The 18,202-nt window shown below is 30.1% G+C and overlaps 3 protein-coding genes across 3 annotated transcripts in view; 2 read left to right on the top strand and 1 right to left on the bottom strand.

The window, feature by feature from the left end:
* The window catches only part of LOC101505232 (TOM1-like protein 9), a 7,066-nt gene extending 2,986 nt beyond the window's left edge, over nucleotides 1–4,080 (bottom strand). Inside the window, exons 1-6 of the mRNA XM_004501124.4 lie at nucleotides 3,646–4,080; nucleotides 2,685–2,763; nucleotides 2,108–2,206; nucleotides 1,896–2,009; nucleotides 1,136–1,296; nucleotides 149–230 (exon numbers count right to left, since the gene is read on the bottom strand). Coding sequence (XP_004501181.1) covers nucleotides 149–230; nucleotides 1,136–1,296; nucleotides 1,896–2,009; nucleotides 2,108–2,206; nucleotides 2,685–2,763; nucleotides 3,646–3,746 — 636 coding nt within the window. The 5' untranslated portion in view covers nucleotides 3,747–4,080. The remainder of the gene's footprint in view (nucleotides 1–148; nucleotides 231–1,135; nucleotides 1,297–1,895; nucleotides 2,010–2,107; nucleotides 2,207–2,684; nucleotides 2,764–3,645) is intronic.
* A 3,787-nt stretch (nucleotides 4,081–7,867) lies between these two features.
* Nucleotides 7,868–11,273, top strand: LOC101505559 (uncharacterized). Its single transcript, XM_004501125.4, has 3 exons — nucleotides 7,868–8,565; nucleotides 10,409–10,489; nucleotides 10,609–11,273. The coding sequence occupies exons 1-3, from the start codon at nucleotides 8,187–8,189 to the stop codon at nucleotides 11,025–11,027; spliced, it is 879 nt and encodes a 292-aa protein (XP_004501182.1). The 5' UTR covers nucleotides 7,868–8,186; the 3' UTR covers nucleotides 11,028–11,273.
* A 2,168-nt stretch (nucleotides 11,274–13,441) lies between these two features.
* On the top strand, nucleotides 13,442–17,635 carry LOC101505889 (uncharacterized). Its single transcript, XM_004501126.4, has 7 exons — nucleotides 13,442–14,060; nucleotides 14,582–14,913; nucleotides 15,454–15,793; nucleotides 16,425–16,573; nucleotides 16,686–16,779; nucleotides 17,216–17,287; nucleotides 17,384–17,635. Exons 1-7 carry the CDS (start codon nucleotides 13,551–13,553, stop codon nucleotides 17,426–17,428), a joined length of 1,542 nt encoding a protein of 513 aa, XP_004501183.1. The 5' UTR covers nucleotides 13,442–13,550; the 3' UTR covers nucleotides 17,429–17,635.
* Nucleotides 17,636–18,202: the final 567 nt, after the last annotated feature.

Here is an 18,202-nt window from a genome sequence, read left to right as displayed (position 1 = left end):
GCTGAAGCCCCTAAAAATAGAAGTATGGTCATGCATGCAATGTTACTTATTCAATAGAATCAGTGCTTCCCATTGATAAAACCCTCAAATTTCACATAATTTTTATTTACATACATCATAATTTGAAAACTCAAATCGAACATCTTACTTCTTTGTTAGCAGGCTCTAAAGCAGTGAGCATTTCTGTAAGAACATCCATAATACCGCGTGCATTCTGAATTTCAGTCAAACTGGCAACACAAAGCTCAATTAAAACAAATCCATGCATAATTATATACAGTAATCCGCACCACATAGAATAATGTTTATTGCCATTATAATAGCAGTTAGAAATGCCAATAACTCATTTTTTTCAAAACATTTAATATTATTGGGTAAATTTTATGTAAGTCCTTCCAAAAAATCCTGGGCCCACTCTCTATTTAGTGTGACCAACATGAAATTAACCAATAATAGTGTGTTGGAAAAATTGTCAATGTATGTGTCCGTCTAATAGGTATTACTGATAACCTAATCTTAATAGAAACATGTTCATCACACTGCATAGACAAGAAATCCATGTAATGCCAGTCCATTTAAATTCATAAAGCGTAAGTTTATTAGATTATAGATTTTGGGGGGAAGGCGGTGATCTTACTAATTTAGAGATACTGATAAAAATGCATGCATAGCATTTTTTTAGCTATCATATAAATTGAGAAACACGAGGAAGATTTAAAATCTATTTATCTATCAATCTTCTAAGCTATTATAAAAGGGCAAACAATAAAAATGAAAATGGAGAGATAAAGTGATTTGGAGAGAAAACTTAGGGATCGGAGAGATAAGGTGTTGTGGGTTTGAACCCCCCCGTAACATTTCTAACAACTAATTCCTAGCATTTTCCGTTAAAAAAAATGAAATGAAAGCCTGTTTAAAATTGGATTTCTTCTTTAAAATTCTTGATTCATTACAGAAAAAAGATGATGCAACAACCATCTTACTTGAAAAAAAAAATCCAAGGCTATGCACACTAAAACTATAATTAACAAATTCCATTAAATAAAGATATGAAGATAGTATATGAGTCAAAAATTAGGAAATGAAAACAATTAAGTCAACTTCCTTTTACATTATAATAAGGAGATAGATGTACCTTAGGGTTGGAAACTCAGACTCCACTGATGGCTCAGCTGAGTTGTGCCTTGCGTCAGCGTCGCGTATATTTTGAGGGTATGATGCCAATGGTTGTGTTTGTAGTGGCGTGAATACAGGTGCAGAATGCTCAGACCTTTGAGGGAATACAGCCCCAGAATGCTAACACAAAAAAATCCTTTATAGAATTTGAAAATGGACAAAGAAATTAACTTCAAAAAGTTTTATGCAAATATTCTGAGTTCCAACCATTCATTCTCAAGACCGATATCAGCAAACAAATGAGACTTGAGAACATTATATCCTCAACAAAAGTGCCATATGCTTCTCAACTGTAATATGATATGAAAATATCTTTTAATATCTTGGTGTTTTATAAAGGTATCTTAGATTACCTCATAGGATTAGTTATTTCATCACAGAGATTCTCACAGGATTATATTATCTCTTAAATTAGTTTCCATAATTCTTTATTAATATCGTGATTTGTTTCCCTTTATAATTAGGATTTAGAGTCTTGTATCTGAATAAATAAGGTCAGGGTTGAATCTTAATGTGTCAAATTCAAATCATAATCATTAATTATATAAAATCATGTTCATAATTGAAATTCTTTATTATTTCTCTTCCCTGTTAATCTAAACTTCTAAACCCTACAACTTTACCATCTACTTACCCTTCCTAGTTCCTACTCATAATTGCAAGTGCAGAGGAGATACTTCGTTGAAAATAGCCCAACTAAAATTAGTTGGCAAACGTACCAATAGTTCCTGGTAGGCAGCATAATACTGTGGATATCTTGCCCTTGGGCCTCCAAAAGCTTCTTGCCAAGTATCAATAAGAATCAGTATCTTCTCTCTGACATGACCATCAGGCTACAATTGGTAATGACAAATATTATAAACATATTTTGCATGATGAAAGAGGGTATCAGAATAGGAAGGCTACTGAAACATTTAAGAAATACGAGTACCTTCTTCTTTACTATTTTCACCATCTCATGAGGAACATCTCTCTCCGCAACATGCATGTGGACAATGTCCCCACAATTCTTCACGATCGTCTCCAGCAGCTAGAATATAACAGAAACAGACCAATAATAAAAATAAATAAGTATTCTAATTGTTAAAGATGATACAGGCTGTTAGACTGGTGATTCAAAGAATATCTGAATATTTATATTACTCATTCACAGAGAAATGGTTGAATTCAAGTCAATGTGGCAAGAACTGAACAAGAACACAAGATGAATACAATCTCACTAAGGCATTTGAGAGGCCTTTTCTCTCCTAACAGAGTGTCACTCACAACAAACAAAACTGTTAGTAGGCTCTATCTCTCTCTCTCTCTCTCTCTCTCTCTCTCTCTATGTTTGTGGCTGTTTAAAGTGGAATGCTTATTTCATAAAACAAGAAGAAAAATTAAATCGAATAGGCATGATCAAAAAAGAAATCCAAAAAAATGCAGAAAAAAATACATATATCCAAAAGCAGCTTGAACAATGTTGTGATCTGGGTTGAAAAGAGTTATAATAAAGTATATGAGCTTACAGTTAGTGCAAGAAGTTGAGTTTTAGAATTTCTACTTCCAATCCGCTTCTTTATACCTTTAACAACATCCTTTGCTTGCCTGAAAAATCATAACCAAACTGAGTTCTCAAACTATGAAGAAGCAAAACTCAAAAATTATAAATAAGATTCTAGTTAAACATTCATATTCATTAAAAAAAATTAAAAGAAAGGAAACATCCGGTTCCAAACTGGATATACTCAGAAGTGTATAGAAACACACATGTGTAAAAATTGAGATATACCACCCTTTTCTCCCAATAATAGAAGATATAAATAACTTGTAATAAGAATAGTGCTAGCAAGTATCAACACACACATTTCAACATACTCTCTTCTATTAGTTGAAAGTCATATGGTTCCCAACAAATTTAAACAGACCTACACAATTTGGTAGAACTGTGTGAATTTCTACCAATTTGTGTTGGAGCGTATGTTGTTAGCAATCCTTATAATAATCAACATCAAAAACAAGCGATGCTACATTCATATATGGGATTTCCGAAGGTTCCTAAAAAGCCAATGTCTGATAGAAGTGAAACCGCATTATGATCGAATCGTACCAGATGTAAGAGTCATGTGTAAAAAAAAAGTCATCCACATTAAAATAGTCAAATATGAATTATTACAAAAAATAAGTGAAATTTTCACAATAAAATTTCATGATAGCTAGTCATATGAAGAGAATCACTATAACTAACTTACAGCAACCAAAAACAAAATAGAAACTACACAGCATACACGCGAAAATTTGCAGAATCCACAATATAGTATCTATATTCCCTAATTGATCAAACAATCCATAAAATAATAGCACTCAATCCCCAAACGGCGAGAAAATTAACTATTCGATCAAAATATACGCAATGAAGAAGAAGAGTAATAAGAACAAGAAGAAGATGATGAAAATTGCGCATAAAAAACACGTGTTGAAATCGCGTACCCAGGGTCACGATTGAGTATGTCACAGATCTCGATGTTCAAAGCCCAATCAGGACCAATAAGCATGTCGCTGGTGGCACGTTCAACCAATGGATTCACCATCGGAGCTCACCGATAATGTGAGGATCGATATTTTCCGGTGAGATCGAAGAGCGATTCCGGCGATACCGCAGATATATAAAAGTAACGGCCTCTCTCTTTTTCTCTCTCACGAAGATTGCTACGCTGGTGAAATTCCGTTGAAGAAATATTGTAAGGGTAGAATTGGAAGTAGGAATAGTTTTAACAACCAATAATAATAGATCACGTGTTTATGCTGACGTGGACTTCGCCCCGATCCAGCTATGCCGACCAAGTTTGATTGAAGTGTCGCTTAAAATAATGGGCAGCAACTTCGGATGTTCAGTTGCACTTACACCACACCTGACTCAAAACAAAATTTAGAATAATCTAGTTCTAGTCGCCCAAAATTTGAATATACTAGTAGTACGGTTTGAATATATTTGGTTTTTATTATTATTGTTAAAGAATATATTTGGTTTTTGTTTTGGTGCATAAACGAGTTCTACGTTATAAATACACATCACTTATTTTATAATAATATATTTTTGTTCATTTATTTTATAATAACATTTAATCTCTTTCATTAGGATTTAGAAAGTATTCGATCTTTTCAATTTAACACTAAAAAAAAATGTTAAATAGATGTCATCAATATTTTTATTATTACATTTTAATTATGTTGATTAATTTTTTGACTTCGCAGTGTTTATATACATGATTATTAAGGGAAACAAAAGCAACCAAACTTCTATAATTAAACTATATTATTAGTTAAGTATAATTAATTTTTTAAATAATAAAACAAAATTTTAAAAGTGTTTTATAGGAATTCATTCTATAACAATAAAGTATTTATTAAAGGAGTTATATTAATTAGTAATATTTTAAAAATGACATCATTGAGTAGTGTGAAAATAATAGTTATATATTTTCTTCTATAAAAAAAGTTTGAATTTATTTAAGACCACTGAATATAATTATTACTTTACTTACATTAGATTTTATTTTAGTCCTATTTTCCTTTTACTTACCTTGGATATAAAATAAAATGACAGCACTTTTTTTTCAAAATCATAAAAGGGAAAAACATATATACAGTTGAATATACACAATTGATATTGTTCATCTATTAGAATATGTATATAAGATATTTTCTTAAGAAAAGAAAAATCAAATATATTACCTAATTTTTCTTTTCACAAAATTCTAAGCTTTTTTTTCATATTTATATAATTGATCGAAGAAAAATTAATATTTAAAAATAATATAAATATATATAACATATATAATATATATAATTTTTTTTTATAAGATGTGTTTAAAGTTTATATGTCATTGATTAATTGTAATTATTATATTGTTAAGGTCGACCGTGTTAACTTAGTTTAATATTGTTCTTTTTGGTAATGATGTTTGTATGTCCTTTTGATATATTAAAATATAAAATTGAAAGTGGCGTCGCACCGTTACAAACAAATATTAAAAGTAATATTGATATGATTAAATATATCATTTATATTGTCATTAAATATAAGTTCAATTAACAAATGTGAATATTATTTTGTTGCATTTCATATTTCATGTTCGAACACGGACCTCACAGTTATATAAGTTAATTATGAGAATATTTATCATTTTTTTTAAAACAAACAAAAATCTTATATATTTGTAGTTATTTTGTTGGACTTATGCCAAATTGTTTTCCAAAAACAAGAAAATATATTTTATATGATATCACCAAAAATATCCTCCAGTATGAGATCAAGCATACATGATTGAATTTAGTATCAATAAATTTAACAGAAACATCCCTATATCATACCAAGTAAGTCAAGAAATACATCTTATCAACCATAATCGTCTTAATATTTTTTTTTGGTTATGTTCGAATATAAAAAATTAGATTATATAATCACAAAAATTTAGAATAAAGATTAAATATTTTAACCGTATATTGCAGTTTGACAATTCAGAACGGTGAGGTGTGGGTAAAAGATGAGAATTGAGATAAATTAGGTTTTGTATATGTTCATAGAGAAGATAGTTTGTGTTCATACAAAATATTTATTCTGAACATATAATGTAAATATAAAATTTTAGAGTGGTCAATATATAAAATTAATGATATCAATACAATTTTTAAAAGTTTAAGATATATTATAAATTTAAAAAAAAAAAATCTTCTAGAATCATATATCAATATTTTGATTGCACCATTGTTAGTACACCTGAGTAATTAATTAAAAAATGCTTTATTAAATTGGAATAACATTCATTAATTTCTTTACTATAAATTATTTTGATATATCTAAAAAAAAATGCTAAATGATATATATATATATATATATATATATTAATTATTGATAAAATATATTAAAAATCACACAAATTTAAATGTGGTTAAAACTGAAAATAATAAATGTGTGAAAAAGTGATGAACTAGACGTCATATATATCAGTCTCTTGCCATGTGTAAGTCACACGAGTGCACAAAAATCCTCAATTTAAAGCGGATATGTACATTGCAATTTCACATATAATTCCATATATATATATATACTCCATTTAAAATAAAAAATAGTTGTTGAAAATTTAATATATTTCATTAAAAATTAAAATTATAGACATTAATTTTTTAATTATCTTTTTATTTGTATTTTATTTCATAATAGTATAATATAAAAATGTTGATACTATGTAAATTATCAATATGCCAATTACTCATATTGTTGATATCTCATCTCCAGAAATCCTCAATGTAATTTAATTGGGTTCGATTATCTATATATAATATAAGTATATAATATAAGAAAGGTTGATGTTCTGTAAATTACCGATATGTTCATTGCTTGCTGACACTTCATCTTCAACTATCATATATAATAAAAGAAATGTTGATGCTCTGTAAATTACCAATGTCTATTGCTTATATTGTAGACACCTCATCTCCAACTGTCATCAATAATGTAATATGATTTAGTTCGGTTACATTGTTTAGCCAAATGAGAGAATAGGTATTTGGCTCATAACCATGATTTCAATAATGAAATAATGAGATGAAAACAGAGCTGTTAATATATTATATACAATATATTATGATAAGAGAATTTAATTATCCAATTTACTTTCATTGTTGTTCATTGTGGGTTATCTATCGGTGATGGACTTGTTAGAGCCCTAATCCTAGAAGTCGATATAAATATGCTTAGAGTTGTATTGTCATCAATAATCTCTTCGACTATGTGAAAGAACATATTAATCTAAGCCCTTGCAGCTCTGAAAGCAACTCAGGATTGATTGATTTACCTTTTAAAATTTGTTTTTTAGTTTTTATGTTATCCTCGTTTTTTTCATGAATTTTTTTAAGTAGTTTAAAGAATAAGTTTCGGTCACTAATTATTTTCGTTAGAGTTTAAATTTAATATTCAATCGGTAAAATTTAATTACTTAGAAGCTGTATATGAATTTATTTATTACTTTATTTATAAAAACTAATATTTTAATTTTTTAAATTTATTATTAACTATTAGAATTTAATCACTCTATAAATCTTATTTGGTAATCTAATCTTTTCGTTGTATTTTTATAATATTATATTTAAAGTTGAATTTTGTATCAAACAGTTTTAGAAGATTATATTTATATTTTAATATATATTTATTTAAAAAAAACTAAAAAACAAAAGAAATTACATTTGATTATATAATACTTAATATTTATCTATTTAATTTCAAATAATAAATAAACAGTTATATAATACTTCACTTACATTTTATTTATTTTTAAAAACATCTAAATTCCTCAATATAAAAAAGGAAAGCATGTGTTGCTTAAATTTTTTTATCCAAACAAAATCTTACACAAATAGAATAAGTAAAGAAGAGAAAAAAAGAAAATACATACTAAACTACTTTTACATTTATGCACAATAAAATTTGTGAGATTAATAATTATATTTAAAAATTAATTTATATTTATTGTTTATATATAATTTTTTTAATATTAATAAATCACAGCAATTAAATTATTTCAGATATTTAATATTCATTAAAATTACTTCTAAATTATTTTCATAAACAGTTATTAGACGTGCATAATAATTACACTCAATTAAAAGTTGGTCATTAATAGAGTATCGAATATATGTATTTATCCAGTTCCTTATGTTTAGTCCCACCGTTTAATCTGTTATTTCATGTATAGTGCATCGAATATTTATTCAAACCCAAGTCTGCAATCACAAACTGGAATCACTGTCAGTTAGTGACGGTTATCAAATTCCTAAAGAATAATCCTCGAACTTTTACTTCCCAAAAGCCATAGATTTCAGTAGTGATTAAATTCATCAAATCATCATAATAGGGTTTTGAAAAACCAAGCTAGAAGAAATTCGAAACCCTAGATTGTATAAATCCATATCAGTCCGATGTTTTAAGCCTCGAGTGTTCTCAATTTAGAAGCCGTTTACTGCTTCCGTCAATGGCAATCATCAGCGATGCGCTTCGGCAAGTGTTTATGCCGAAGCGCGAGTACGAGAGTCTAAGGGAAGAAGAAAAAGCGTGGGGAAAGCTTCAGAGACCCGTGACAATCGCTTTTGCTGCCGTAATCTGTTTTGCAATCATAGTGTCTACGGTTATCAGTTTGAAAATAGTGTTTCCCGGTAACGATGGGAAGAGGCCGTTCTGCGTTGATCGAAGGCTTCAACCGATACAATTAGGAATGAAAGGTGACTCTGATTTGGATCTGTTTCCTGGTGCTTTTTATCTTACGGATCAAGAAATTGCCGATTATTACTGGATGGTTGTGTTCATTCCTTCGTTGATTGTTTTTGTGTTCTCCGGCGTGTATCTTGTTGCTGGTAAGGAATTTAAGTTAATTGTTGCTTTTGATAAGTTTTTTTTTTTTTTTAATTTGATTAGTGTCAAGAGAAATAATGCTAATTTATTTGTTGTTTATTTTACAATGCGAACCAATCACAAATCATCTTTTGTATGACTTTTAAAGTAGAAATTGTTAAAGTCAAATATTTTTAATGATCAAACGAATTGTGATGGACTCACGGTGCATGTTAGTGGATATGAAGTAAATCACAGTAGAAAAATAAAAGGTTGTATGAATAATGTATGTTTCCAGTTTTGATGTCAAAAACATTTATAGTAATAATTGAGACAATATCAGGGGTAGTTGCTCCTTCGAGACACAGGATTTGGGGCGTTGAAGGAATTCAGAAGTAGGGTTCTAGAATAAGGAGGGAATTGAACTTAACATATAATCCTTCCTTTCAATTTCATGGTGGGAATGTGGGATTATGATTCACAATTGCTGTCAAATCTTAACTCACTTTTGGGGTGATAAAGAAATTAACTCTTTAGTCCTTACATCACAGCTAACGGAAAAAGCTGAGTTAAAATTATTGAACGCCTAACGAATATGGTTGATGTCGATAAAATATTAAAGGAGAAAAAAAAGCATTGCTTTACATGTGGTGCAAATTGAATTGATAAATAATAATTGTGATGCTTAGAATGGAAATCGTTTTGATTTTTTCCATAAATTTGTCTGATTTATGATTGTTGGGATTTGAAGAAAGAGTATAGTTATAGATGTATGTTTGATATAGGCAACAGAAGTATGTGATTATTCTCTTTATAAATTTGAAGCCAAGATTTCTAGCATTCTACAGTAGGGAGTATTAGAGAAGTCAGCCACTTTGGTGGGTTTTTTGGAGTTCTTTCTAGCATTTTTGTAATTTTCATCACTTGATTTATTTCTATGATGAGAATCGAAAAGGGAAAGTGTCAACTCTTTCAAGTAGAGTTATGCCATTATGTCACATTCTCAAATCTTGGATTTACAACTTCACAGAACCATACAGTTTGCTTCATCAAATCAAATATTTTTATTTTTCAACTTAAGAGAAGCGGCCAACACAGCTGCACAAATTTTGTGAATTCAAGAGTTGCACAAATGCCATCTCTATTATGATGGGCTGTTTCTGTTTCTCATTTGTACTTTCAGTACAGGTACAATCCCCTTAACTTACTGGAATTTTCAATAATGGGACAGATCCAACCATGGAATTTCCTATTTCACAGATTTTCTAAACAGTACGAATCTAAGATTGCCAGCCACATAACTATGTTCTGGGCTATAGTTAATATACAGTCTAAGTTTTTGCTGGAGCTAATAATCCTTTTTTTCATGTGTGTTCCTGAATTGACGGTCTTGAACTAATATATGTCAATGGTTTCTGGTGCCAACAACTAAGAGCATATTTGGACATTAGTTTGCATTGCAAAGCATGGTTTTATCCAAAAGGAAAGCATTTTTTTTCTTTCTAACTTGGTTGTGCCAAACATACTGTTAGTTATGGTGCAAACTGTAATCCAAACAATTATTTAAGTTATATGTTGCATCCGCCCTCTTAATCCAGCACTTGTTTTTACTGTACTATACAGCCTACTTGTAGCACATCTATTATTTGATAGTGTAGTATTATTTAATTGTTTATAAATCCCGTGTTGTATAAACACCTATTTCATGTTTCTGGTATATTATCTTGTTTAACTATAATTTATTTTTGTCTCTTAGTGTCAAAATGACTTGCCAGCTTCATTTGAAAAGCGTTATGCCATAGTCAGGAGATATCTTTTTGGCTATGCTTGGTGTTTTAGTCTTATATTATAAAAGTTGTCTTGTAGGTATCACTGTAGCTTATTCTGCTCCAACAAGGCATGGATGCTTGAAGGTGGTTGACAATAATTATTGTGCCTCAAGGCGGGGTATGACCCCTCCTCCGCTGTCTGATATTTCAACTTCTTTCTTTCCATGCACTTTTCATCTGACACTGGAGCATTTATGGGCTCAATTAATTGAAGTTTAATATTTGGATAACTTACAGGTGGCGTTCGCTGTCTATCCATCTTGAATCTTATCTTCGCTATCATCTTTGGTCTTCTTGCCTTGTTTCTTGGTTCAAGTCTCTTGACATTCATGAGCAACTGCTCTACACCTTTGTTTTGGTGCTATGAAGTTGCATCGTGGGGACTGGTTGTTCTATATGGTGGCACTGCCTTCTTTCTAAGGAGAAAGGCAGCTGTGATTCTTGACGAGGTGAACTTTAGTGGTCGAAATCTAGGGCTCGAAATGCTGGAAACGAATCCCTTGGAGGTCACACCAGAGGTGGAAAGACGTGTTACTGAAGGTTTTAAAGCATGGATGGGTTCATCCCTTCTTTCTTCTGACGAAGAAGATGAACCTGACAGTTATGAGGAGGCACCTCATTTAGCACATATTAACTCAAACAGACAAAGATTGTGAACTGAACTCAATGAATTCAGTTCTAAGAGCTTGACACCATCTTTCCAGTCTTTCATGCCTTGAACAATGCTATGATGGATGGAATTCAGTTTTGGACAAAAAATGTTTTAACATGTATCATATGACAGTGACAGTTACAAATGTTAATTAAAGGAGTATGGACTTGATGCTCCTTTGATTTACGATTTCATGTGCTACATGAGTAGTGTAGTTTGTTAATAATTAAAAATGTTAATTAAAGGAGTATGGACTTGTTTAATAATTATAAACAAACTTAGTTTATAATTATTAAAATGCGAATGACCAAGCTTTGACTTCCTAAGGAGGGTGGCAAAGCACTCTTGCTGACCTTTGTCTGGGTCTGCTTTTTAACACGGTTTGTGTGCTCCATTTTGAGCTACTTTTAATATATAAAGTGAGGCCAGTGTTCCACGTCGAAAGAACTTCAAAATCATCGAAAATTTTAATGATGGACGATAATATTTCTTAGAAGTAATAATTTGTAATTTTTATCGCCTAAGCTAGGGATTTGATTAATGTTATATATATATATATTTGTTTGTTTTCTCTTAACTAATATACTTAAACATTATCTTAATATTGAAAATGAATATGACTATTAATGTTTATTTTAAGAGATGACGTTAGTATATAATTTTCAATATTTTTCAATTACGAATTTGCCGTGGAAATTATTTATTATATTATATTTGTTTGTCAAATAAAGATAAAATATGATACTTTATGTTTTATTTTGTTTTTATTTATTTATTAAAAGTAACAAATTCTTTGTAAATAATCAAATAGATGACTTTAGAACAATACTTTTAAATTAATTTGTTTTAGAGCACCTCTTATCATTTTTCTCTGAGAAAAAATTGAATATAAAAAATAAAATGCATGGTTTAATAAATAGACTTTCCTTATAATTTTATTTTTTTATTTTTTTAAAGGATTAAATATATTTTTAGTTTTAATCTTTATAAAATAAAAATATAAGTTTTTACAAAATTATCCAATAAATAGTGTTAGTTTTTGAAACGTTTAATTGTTTTTCAATTAATTTTCTTTGAGTATATTTAAAATATTATTAAAAGTTATTTCAAAATATTTTTATTTAAAAATTTCAATAAATATGTTTGTCAAATAAAGATAAAATATGATACTTTATGTTTTATTTTGTTTTTATTTATTTATTAAAAGTAACAAATTCTTTGTAAATAATCAAATAGATGACTTTAGAACAATACTTTTAAATTAATTTGTTTTAGAGCACCTCTTATCATTTTTCTCTGAGAAAAAATTGAATATAAAAAATAAAATGCATGGTTTAATAAATAGACTTTCCTTATAATTTTATTTTTTTATTTTTTTAAAGGATTAAATATATTTTTAGTTTTAATCTTTATAAAATAAAAATATAAGTTTTTACAAAATTGTCTAATAAATATTGTTAGTTTTTGAAACGTTTAATTGTTTTTCAATTAATTTTCTTTGAGTATATTTAAAATATTATTAAAAGTTATTTCAAAATATTTTTATTTAAAAATTTCAATAAATAAAATATGAATTTTGTAAATGTAACAAACTCAAGATATAAATAACAAAAATATAAATTAAAAAATTAAATTGTGAACTCGTTTTTTGTGGAGGAACTTTTTATATTATTGTAATTATATTTAAAAAAATTTATTAAAAAATATATCCGATAGTGATTAAAAATGCATAATAATTTTATATTAAAAATTAAAATTTAAATAAATTAAATATAAGTTTTTTAAATATGGTAAACTCAAGATAAAAATAACAAAAATATAAATTAAGAAATTAAATTGTAAACCCATTTTTGTAAGGAATTTTTTTTATATAATTTTAGGTATGTTTGAAAAAATTTATTCAAAAATATATGTTTATTAAGAATAGTGATTAAAAATGCATAATAGTTTCATATTAAAAATTATATTTTTATTTTATAGAGATCAAAATAAAAAAATTGAAATTTATATGAATTAAAAATATTTAATTTTTTTTAAACAATCATTTAAGAAAAAATGGATTTCATCATTTGTTATATAACCTTTTTGAATAAATTCTTAGTCCAAAAATTACTTAAAATGCAAAATCGTTTTGAGTAATTTCTTTTGTCAAAGTAGATAAACACAAAACAATTTACGTTTTACTTAATTTTTTTAAATCTTTAAGATATAATATTTATAATTACCGATTTTTTATAATAAGTAACAAATTGCCCAAACATGTTTCACCGCCGTCTTCCGTTTCACTCGATTAATTTTTTTTATTTGAAAAAAAGCATAATTACTTTTAATTAATTTTAGCCGAAAGATAATTTTTTTTGACTAAATTGAAATAGAATTTAAATTTTTAAAATAATAATAAAAATAAAAAGTAAGATCCTTTGTAAGCAGTCGAAAACAAATCACTCCGAAGCACCAAAAGCCCTAACCCTAGCTGTCATCTGGGGACGGCGCAAAAACCACAACCTGCTCGAATCTTCAATCAGCAATGGCGAATGATCACGAAGAACAACGTCTTCAATCTCAAGACTTAGGTTACGACCCTAACTTCGTTCCCGATTCAGTGAAATCCTTCGTTGTTCACCTTTACCGTCACATAAGAGAGAAAAATGTATACGAGATCCACCAGATGTACGAAACCTCTTTCCAAACTCTATCGGAGCGTCTTTTCAAGGACACTCCTTGGCCTTCCGTTGACGCCGTCGCTCACTACGTCGATAATGACCATGTATTCTGTCTTCTCTACCGTGAGATGTGGTTTCGCCACCTTTATGCTCGCCTCACTCCAACTCTCCGTCAGAGAATCGATTCTTGGGATAATTACTGTAGTCTCTTCCAAGTTGTTCTTCACGGTGTTGTCAATATGCAACTTCCTAACCAGTGGCTTTGGGATATGGTTGATGAATTTGTTTACCAGTTTCAAAGCTTCTGTCAGTATCGTGCTAAAATGAAGAACAAAACTGAACAAGAAATCGCTCTCTTGAGACAGTTCGATCAGGTCTGTTGCGCTTGGTTGTGTGTATATTTTCTAAGTTGTGTTATTTTGATACAAAATGCGCCAATTGTCAACAATTTAGGTGGTAATACACGGTTAGTTTTGTATGTCAGATGTTTAATGAACAAGTTGTCAAAACTCATTAATTACATACATAAGTATTTTGAATCACATTAACCATGGTTTTCTGGTGTATATTTGAATATAATTTGGATGATTATTATGAATGTAATGTATATTTGAGCACTCGATAATCACATTTAACGACATTCAAAATGGTGCTTAATTGTGACACTTTGTTAAGCAGTTGGTTAGTGAATTGTGACACTTTGTTATATTCATTAACAGTCCACTAAATGTAATTAACCACATATTTGAACTGCGGTAACTATTTAAGTTCTTGTCGATTTTTGTTGTCAAATTTGTGTGTTAAAAATATCATTTCTCATAGTTTATTGAACTTCGTTGTGTAATGATGATTTTAATTGAAATTTGTGTTTTTTTTATGTCTTTTGATATCTTAGGCTTGGAATGTTTTTGGTGTTCTGAACTTCTTGCAAGCACTTGTTGAGAAGTCAGCGATTATTCAGATACTAGAGCAAGAGAAGGAAGGTGGTGAGCAGTTCACTGCTACTGATGGTTATGATTACAATGGGGGAAGCAATGTGTTGAAGGTTTTGGGGTATTTCAGTATGGTTGGCTTGTTGAGGGTTCATTGTCTTTTGGGTGATTATCATACTGGTCTTAAGTGCTTGCAACCTATTGATATTAGCCTACCAGGGGTTTACACCAGCGTTATTGGAAGCCACATTACCACCATTTATCACTATGGATTTGCCAATCTTATGCTCCGCAGGTGATGACTTTCACTACTGCTTGATTGTTTGCTTGTTTTGTGTGTATATGATATTATGTTGACATGGAGTTTTTAAATTAATATTAATATCTTTATAATGTTAGTGATTCATGTTTTTTTGTTTTTGTTTTTAGTAATAAATTTTTTTTACCAACTAAACCACTTATTTATTCGAGGCAGCTTTTTGCCCTGTATGCATTACTCAAATGACATTCTCTTCTGGTAGTGTTTATGTAGACACACAAAAAGATATTGATAGTGTTCAATGTGGATTGTCTAATGTATAACTTTTCATCTTGCAATATGCAAGCATCGAATGAGATTTCTGTCTTAGTTCTTTTTGTGGTTTTTAGGTTATGGATTATGGTTGAGGGTTTGAGATTCATTAGAAATGGGAAAATACTCAAGTAACTCAGCCATTTGAAGATGCAGCGTCTCTATTGTAGAAATATATTTCACTAGATGGTGTTTTTATATGGGTGCTTTTTCTTCATGGTTTATGTTATTATTATATGGCCTGAAATGTAGCATTTTCTACAGATATGTGGAAGCAATTCGTGAATTCAACAAAATTCTCTTGTACATCTTTAAGACAAAAGTTTATCATCAGAAATCTCCACAATACGAACAGATATTGAAGAAGAATGAACAAATGTATGCGTTGCTGGCAATTAGCCTCTCACTCTGCCCCCAAAGCAGGCTTGTTGATGAAACTGTGAACTCTCAGCTGCGAGAGAAGTATGGTGAAAAGATGAATAGAATGCAACGATACGATGATGAGGCTTTTGCTATTTATGACGAGCTCTTCTCATATGCATGCCCCAAGTTTATCACCCCTTCAGCACCCAGTTTTGAAGAACCTCTAGTAAATTACAACCAGGTATACCTTAAACTCCATCCAAGTTCTGGACCCAATAGCATTTTGAGGGAGTGCATATCCCCGAAATACTTCAAATTTGAAGTTAGTTCCAATGAGCTTCAACTTTGAATTCCAAAGTTCTTATTTTCTCCTTCTCTCTATTATTTAACTGGTGAATAATTAACTCCGTTTTACAGTGAAATAAATCTGCTTAGGAATACAGAATACTTAACCCCATCTCCCAAAAAGCTGCATAAAGAGAACGTGAAAATCCTATATAAACCTATTGTCAGTTAAACAGTTAGTAAACTTTGCTAAAATGAATTGTGACATTTTGGAACTCAAGTTATCATGAATTTAATTAATTACTCACGTGTTGCTGCCTGAATCTTCACGGTTACATATATTCTAGTTTCTACAGTTCAATGCTCATGTATTTGTTGAAACATTTATTGATATTCATGTTTAGATATCTGTTCTTAGACCTCTATTGACTCTGTGAGCCTTCTATGTTGATGATCTGATTTGAGGCTCACAAATGATCTGACAGAGTCACTCAACCCATTAGCGAGAGTTGTTTAGATGTTCTTTTCGCTCCCTTCCATTCCCCCTTTTCACTATATCTATTACTTAAAGCTATTTTTGTACCCAGGATGCCTATAGACTTCAATTGAAACTGTTCCTTTATGAAGCAAAGCAACAACAGTTGTTATCTGGTCTCCGCACCTTCTTGAAAGTATATTCAACAATCTCCCTTGCAAAACTTGCAAGTTACATGGAAGTAGATGAATCCACCTTAAGGTTGCAAAACTTTCACTTAATTTTGCATTTGCTTGGATAATTTTTTTTTTGTTTCTAAAATTTATATTTGGACATTAGTTTATTTATTCATTTCCATTTTGATGCTTGGCAGAACTATCTTGATGACATACAAGCACAAGACTCACGCTGTTGATAGTGCTGGAAAAGTTATATCCAATGCTGATGTGGATTTCTATATTGATGATGTAAACTTTCTTTCTTTTTCTTCTTGCCGAAACATTTTCTCTTTGAAGGGATTATTTCAAATGCATCTCGGAAATGTTTACAGGGGTCATATTATGACAAGTATTCTTTTATGTTGAACTTGTATCTTGTTATTATTAGCAGTTCCTTGCTCGCAATATATTTGTTAAATAGCTGATCAAGTATCTCTGAGCTCAGACCACCAAAGACTGAGTCCATCGTAGATTTGATAGTATGACCGTCTGTTAGTTGTCTTATCTTTTAGGTGTAAAATCACTCATGTATTACTTCAACTGTATGCCACAGAATAATGATATTAATGATTAAGAATGTTGGTACTGAGTGAAGTCCAAACTTTGAAAATTAGGAATCGGACTGTATTACAATTTCTATGTCGAATGATGCTTCAACTTTTGTTTATGTTTTCATTTCCTGCAGGACACGATTCATGTTGTGGAGTCTAAACCTGCCAAACGGTATGGGGACTACTTTTTGCGCCAAATTGTTAAGGTATGTTTGCGCCTCCCAATGCGGTTCATAATTTTTGGGTTTATCAAGAATAATCATTATTTCTCATATAACCATTTTCTTCTGTATTGTTTACAGCTTGAAGGTGTGATCAACGAGATGGACAGTATAAAGCTGGAGTGAATTGGATGCACTTTGTGCCCTTGTCGATTCCCCTTTCTAATTTGTTTTGCAGGCAGAATTTTGTTCATTTTGTTTTTGTTTGAGGTGGAAGGATGTAGTTAGATTCCTACATGTAATACTAATTTTTCTTAACTCTATTTTATTTAAAGAAATAACCTACCCATTTATGGTTTCAAATGAGAGCATAATGCTTTTGTTTGTTGACAATTCCATGTTTCTTTTTGTGCGTGGATCTTTCCTGTTCCGGATTTATTGCTGAACAAAATTTATTTGACCGGCGAGCAAGATAAGCAGCCTCTTATAATTTGAAAAACTCTCGATTTCTACATTTCAATTCAATTGAAAAATCCCATTTCAGAAGGCAATGATAACCTCACATTGTCTGCTACATTTAGGTGTGAGGAAAGGCAGAACTTAGAGTCAGGAGGGTCTAGAGTTTTTCATAGTCATCTTACTCATTTTTTGATAGGAATTGTGTACATCAGATATATTGTGGGGGTGTGTCCAACTTCAAGAGGCAGCTGATTGCAGAGAGGAAGTCATGCTCATGTTTGCGACATGGCTTCGATTTGGCTGTGTCTTATTAAAAATGTGCTTGATTCTCAAACATTTCAATTCACTAAAAACGAGAGGTAAAAAATATGGTAAGAAGGAAAAAGAGATTGGCGATTGATCATTGTCCTCGATCATTTCATAAAAAATTAAGTTTTTTCGAATTTCAAGTTCCAATTCCAAAATGCTTGACAGTTGGGAGTTCCAATTCCAAAATGCTCG

The sequence above is a fragment of the Cicer arietinum genome, chromosome 5 (assembly GCF_000331145.2).
Source record: "Cicer arietinum cultivar CDC Frontier isolate Library 1 chromosome 5, Cicar.CDCFrontier_v2.0, whole genome shotgun sequence".
Classification (NCBI taxonomy): domain Eukaryota; kingdom Viridiplantae; phylum Streptophyta; class Magnoliopsida; order Fabales; family Fabaceae; genus Cicer; species Cicer arietinum.
This window is presented reverse-complemented; position numbering and strand designations above follow the sequence as displayed.

Bases quoted from the DNA above. Each gene is read 5' to 3' on its own strand.
- LOC101505559 (XM_004501125.4), top strand. From the start codon at position 8,187: ATGGCAATCATCAGCGATGCGCTTCGGCAAGTGTTTATGCCGAAGCGC. The intron at 8,566-10,408 runs GTAAGGAATTTA...GTTGTCTTGTAG, and splicing joins CGGCGTGTATCTTGTTGCTG to GTATCACTGTAGCTTATTCT. The intron at 10,490-10,608 runs GTATGACCCCTC...GATAACTTACAG, and splicing joins TTATTGTGCCTCAAGGCGGG to GTGGCGTTCGCTGTCTATCC.
- LOC101505889 (XM_004501126.4), top strand. From the start codon at position 13,551: ATGGCGAATGATCACGAAGAACAACGTCTTCAATCTCAAGACTTAGGT. The intron at 14,061-14,581 runs GTCTGTTGCGCT...TTGATATCTTAG, and splicing joins TCTTGAGACAGTTCGATCAG to GCTTGGAATGTTTTTGGTGT. The intron at 14,914-15,453 runs GTGATGACTTTC...CATTTTCTACAG, and splicing joins GCCAATCTTATGCTCCGCAG to ATATGTGGAAGCAATTCGTG.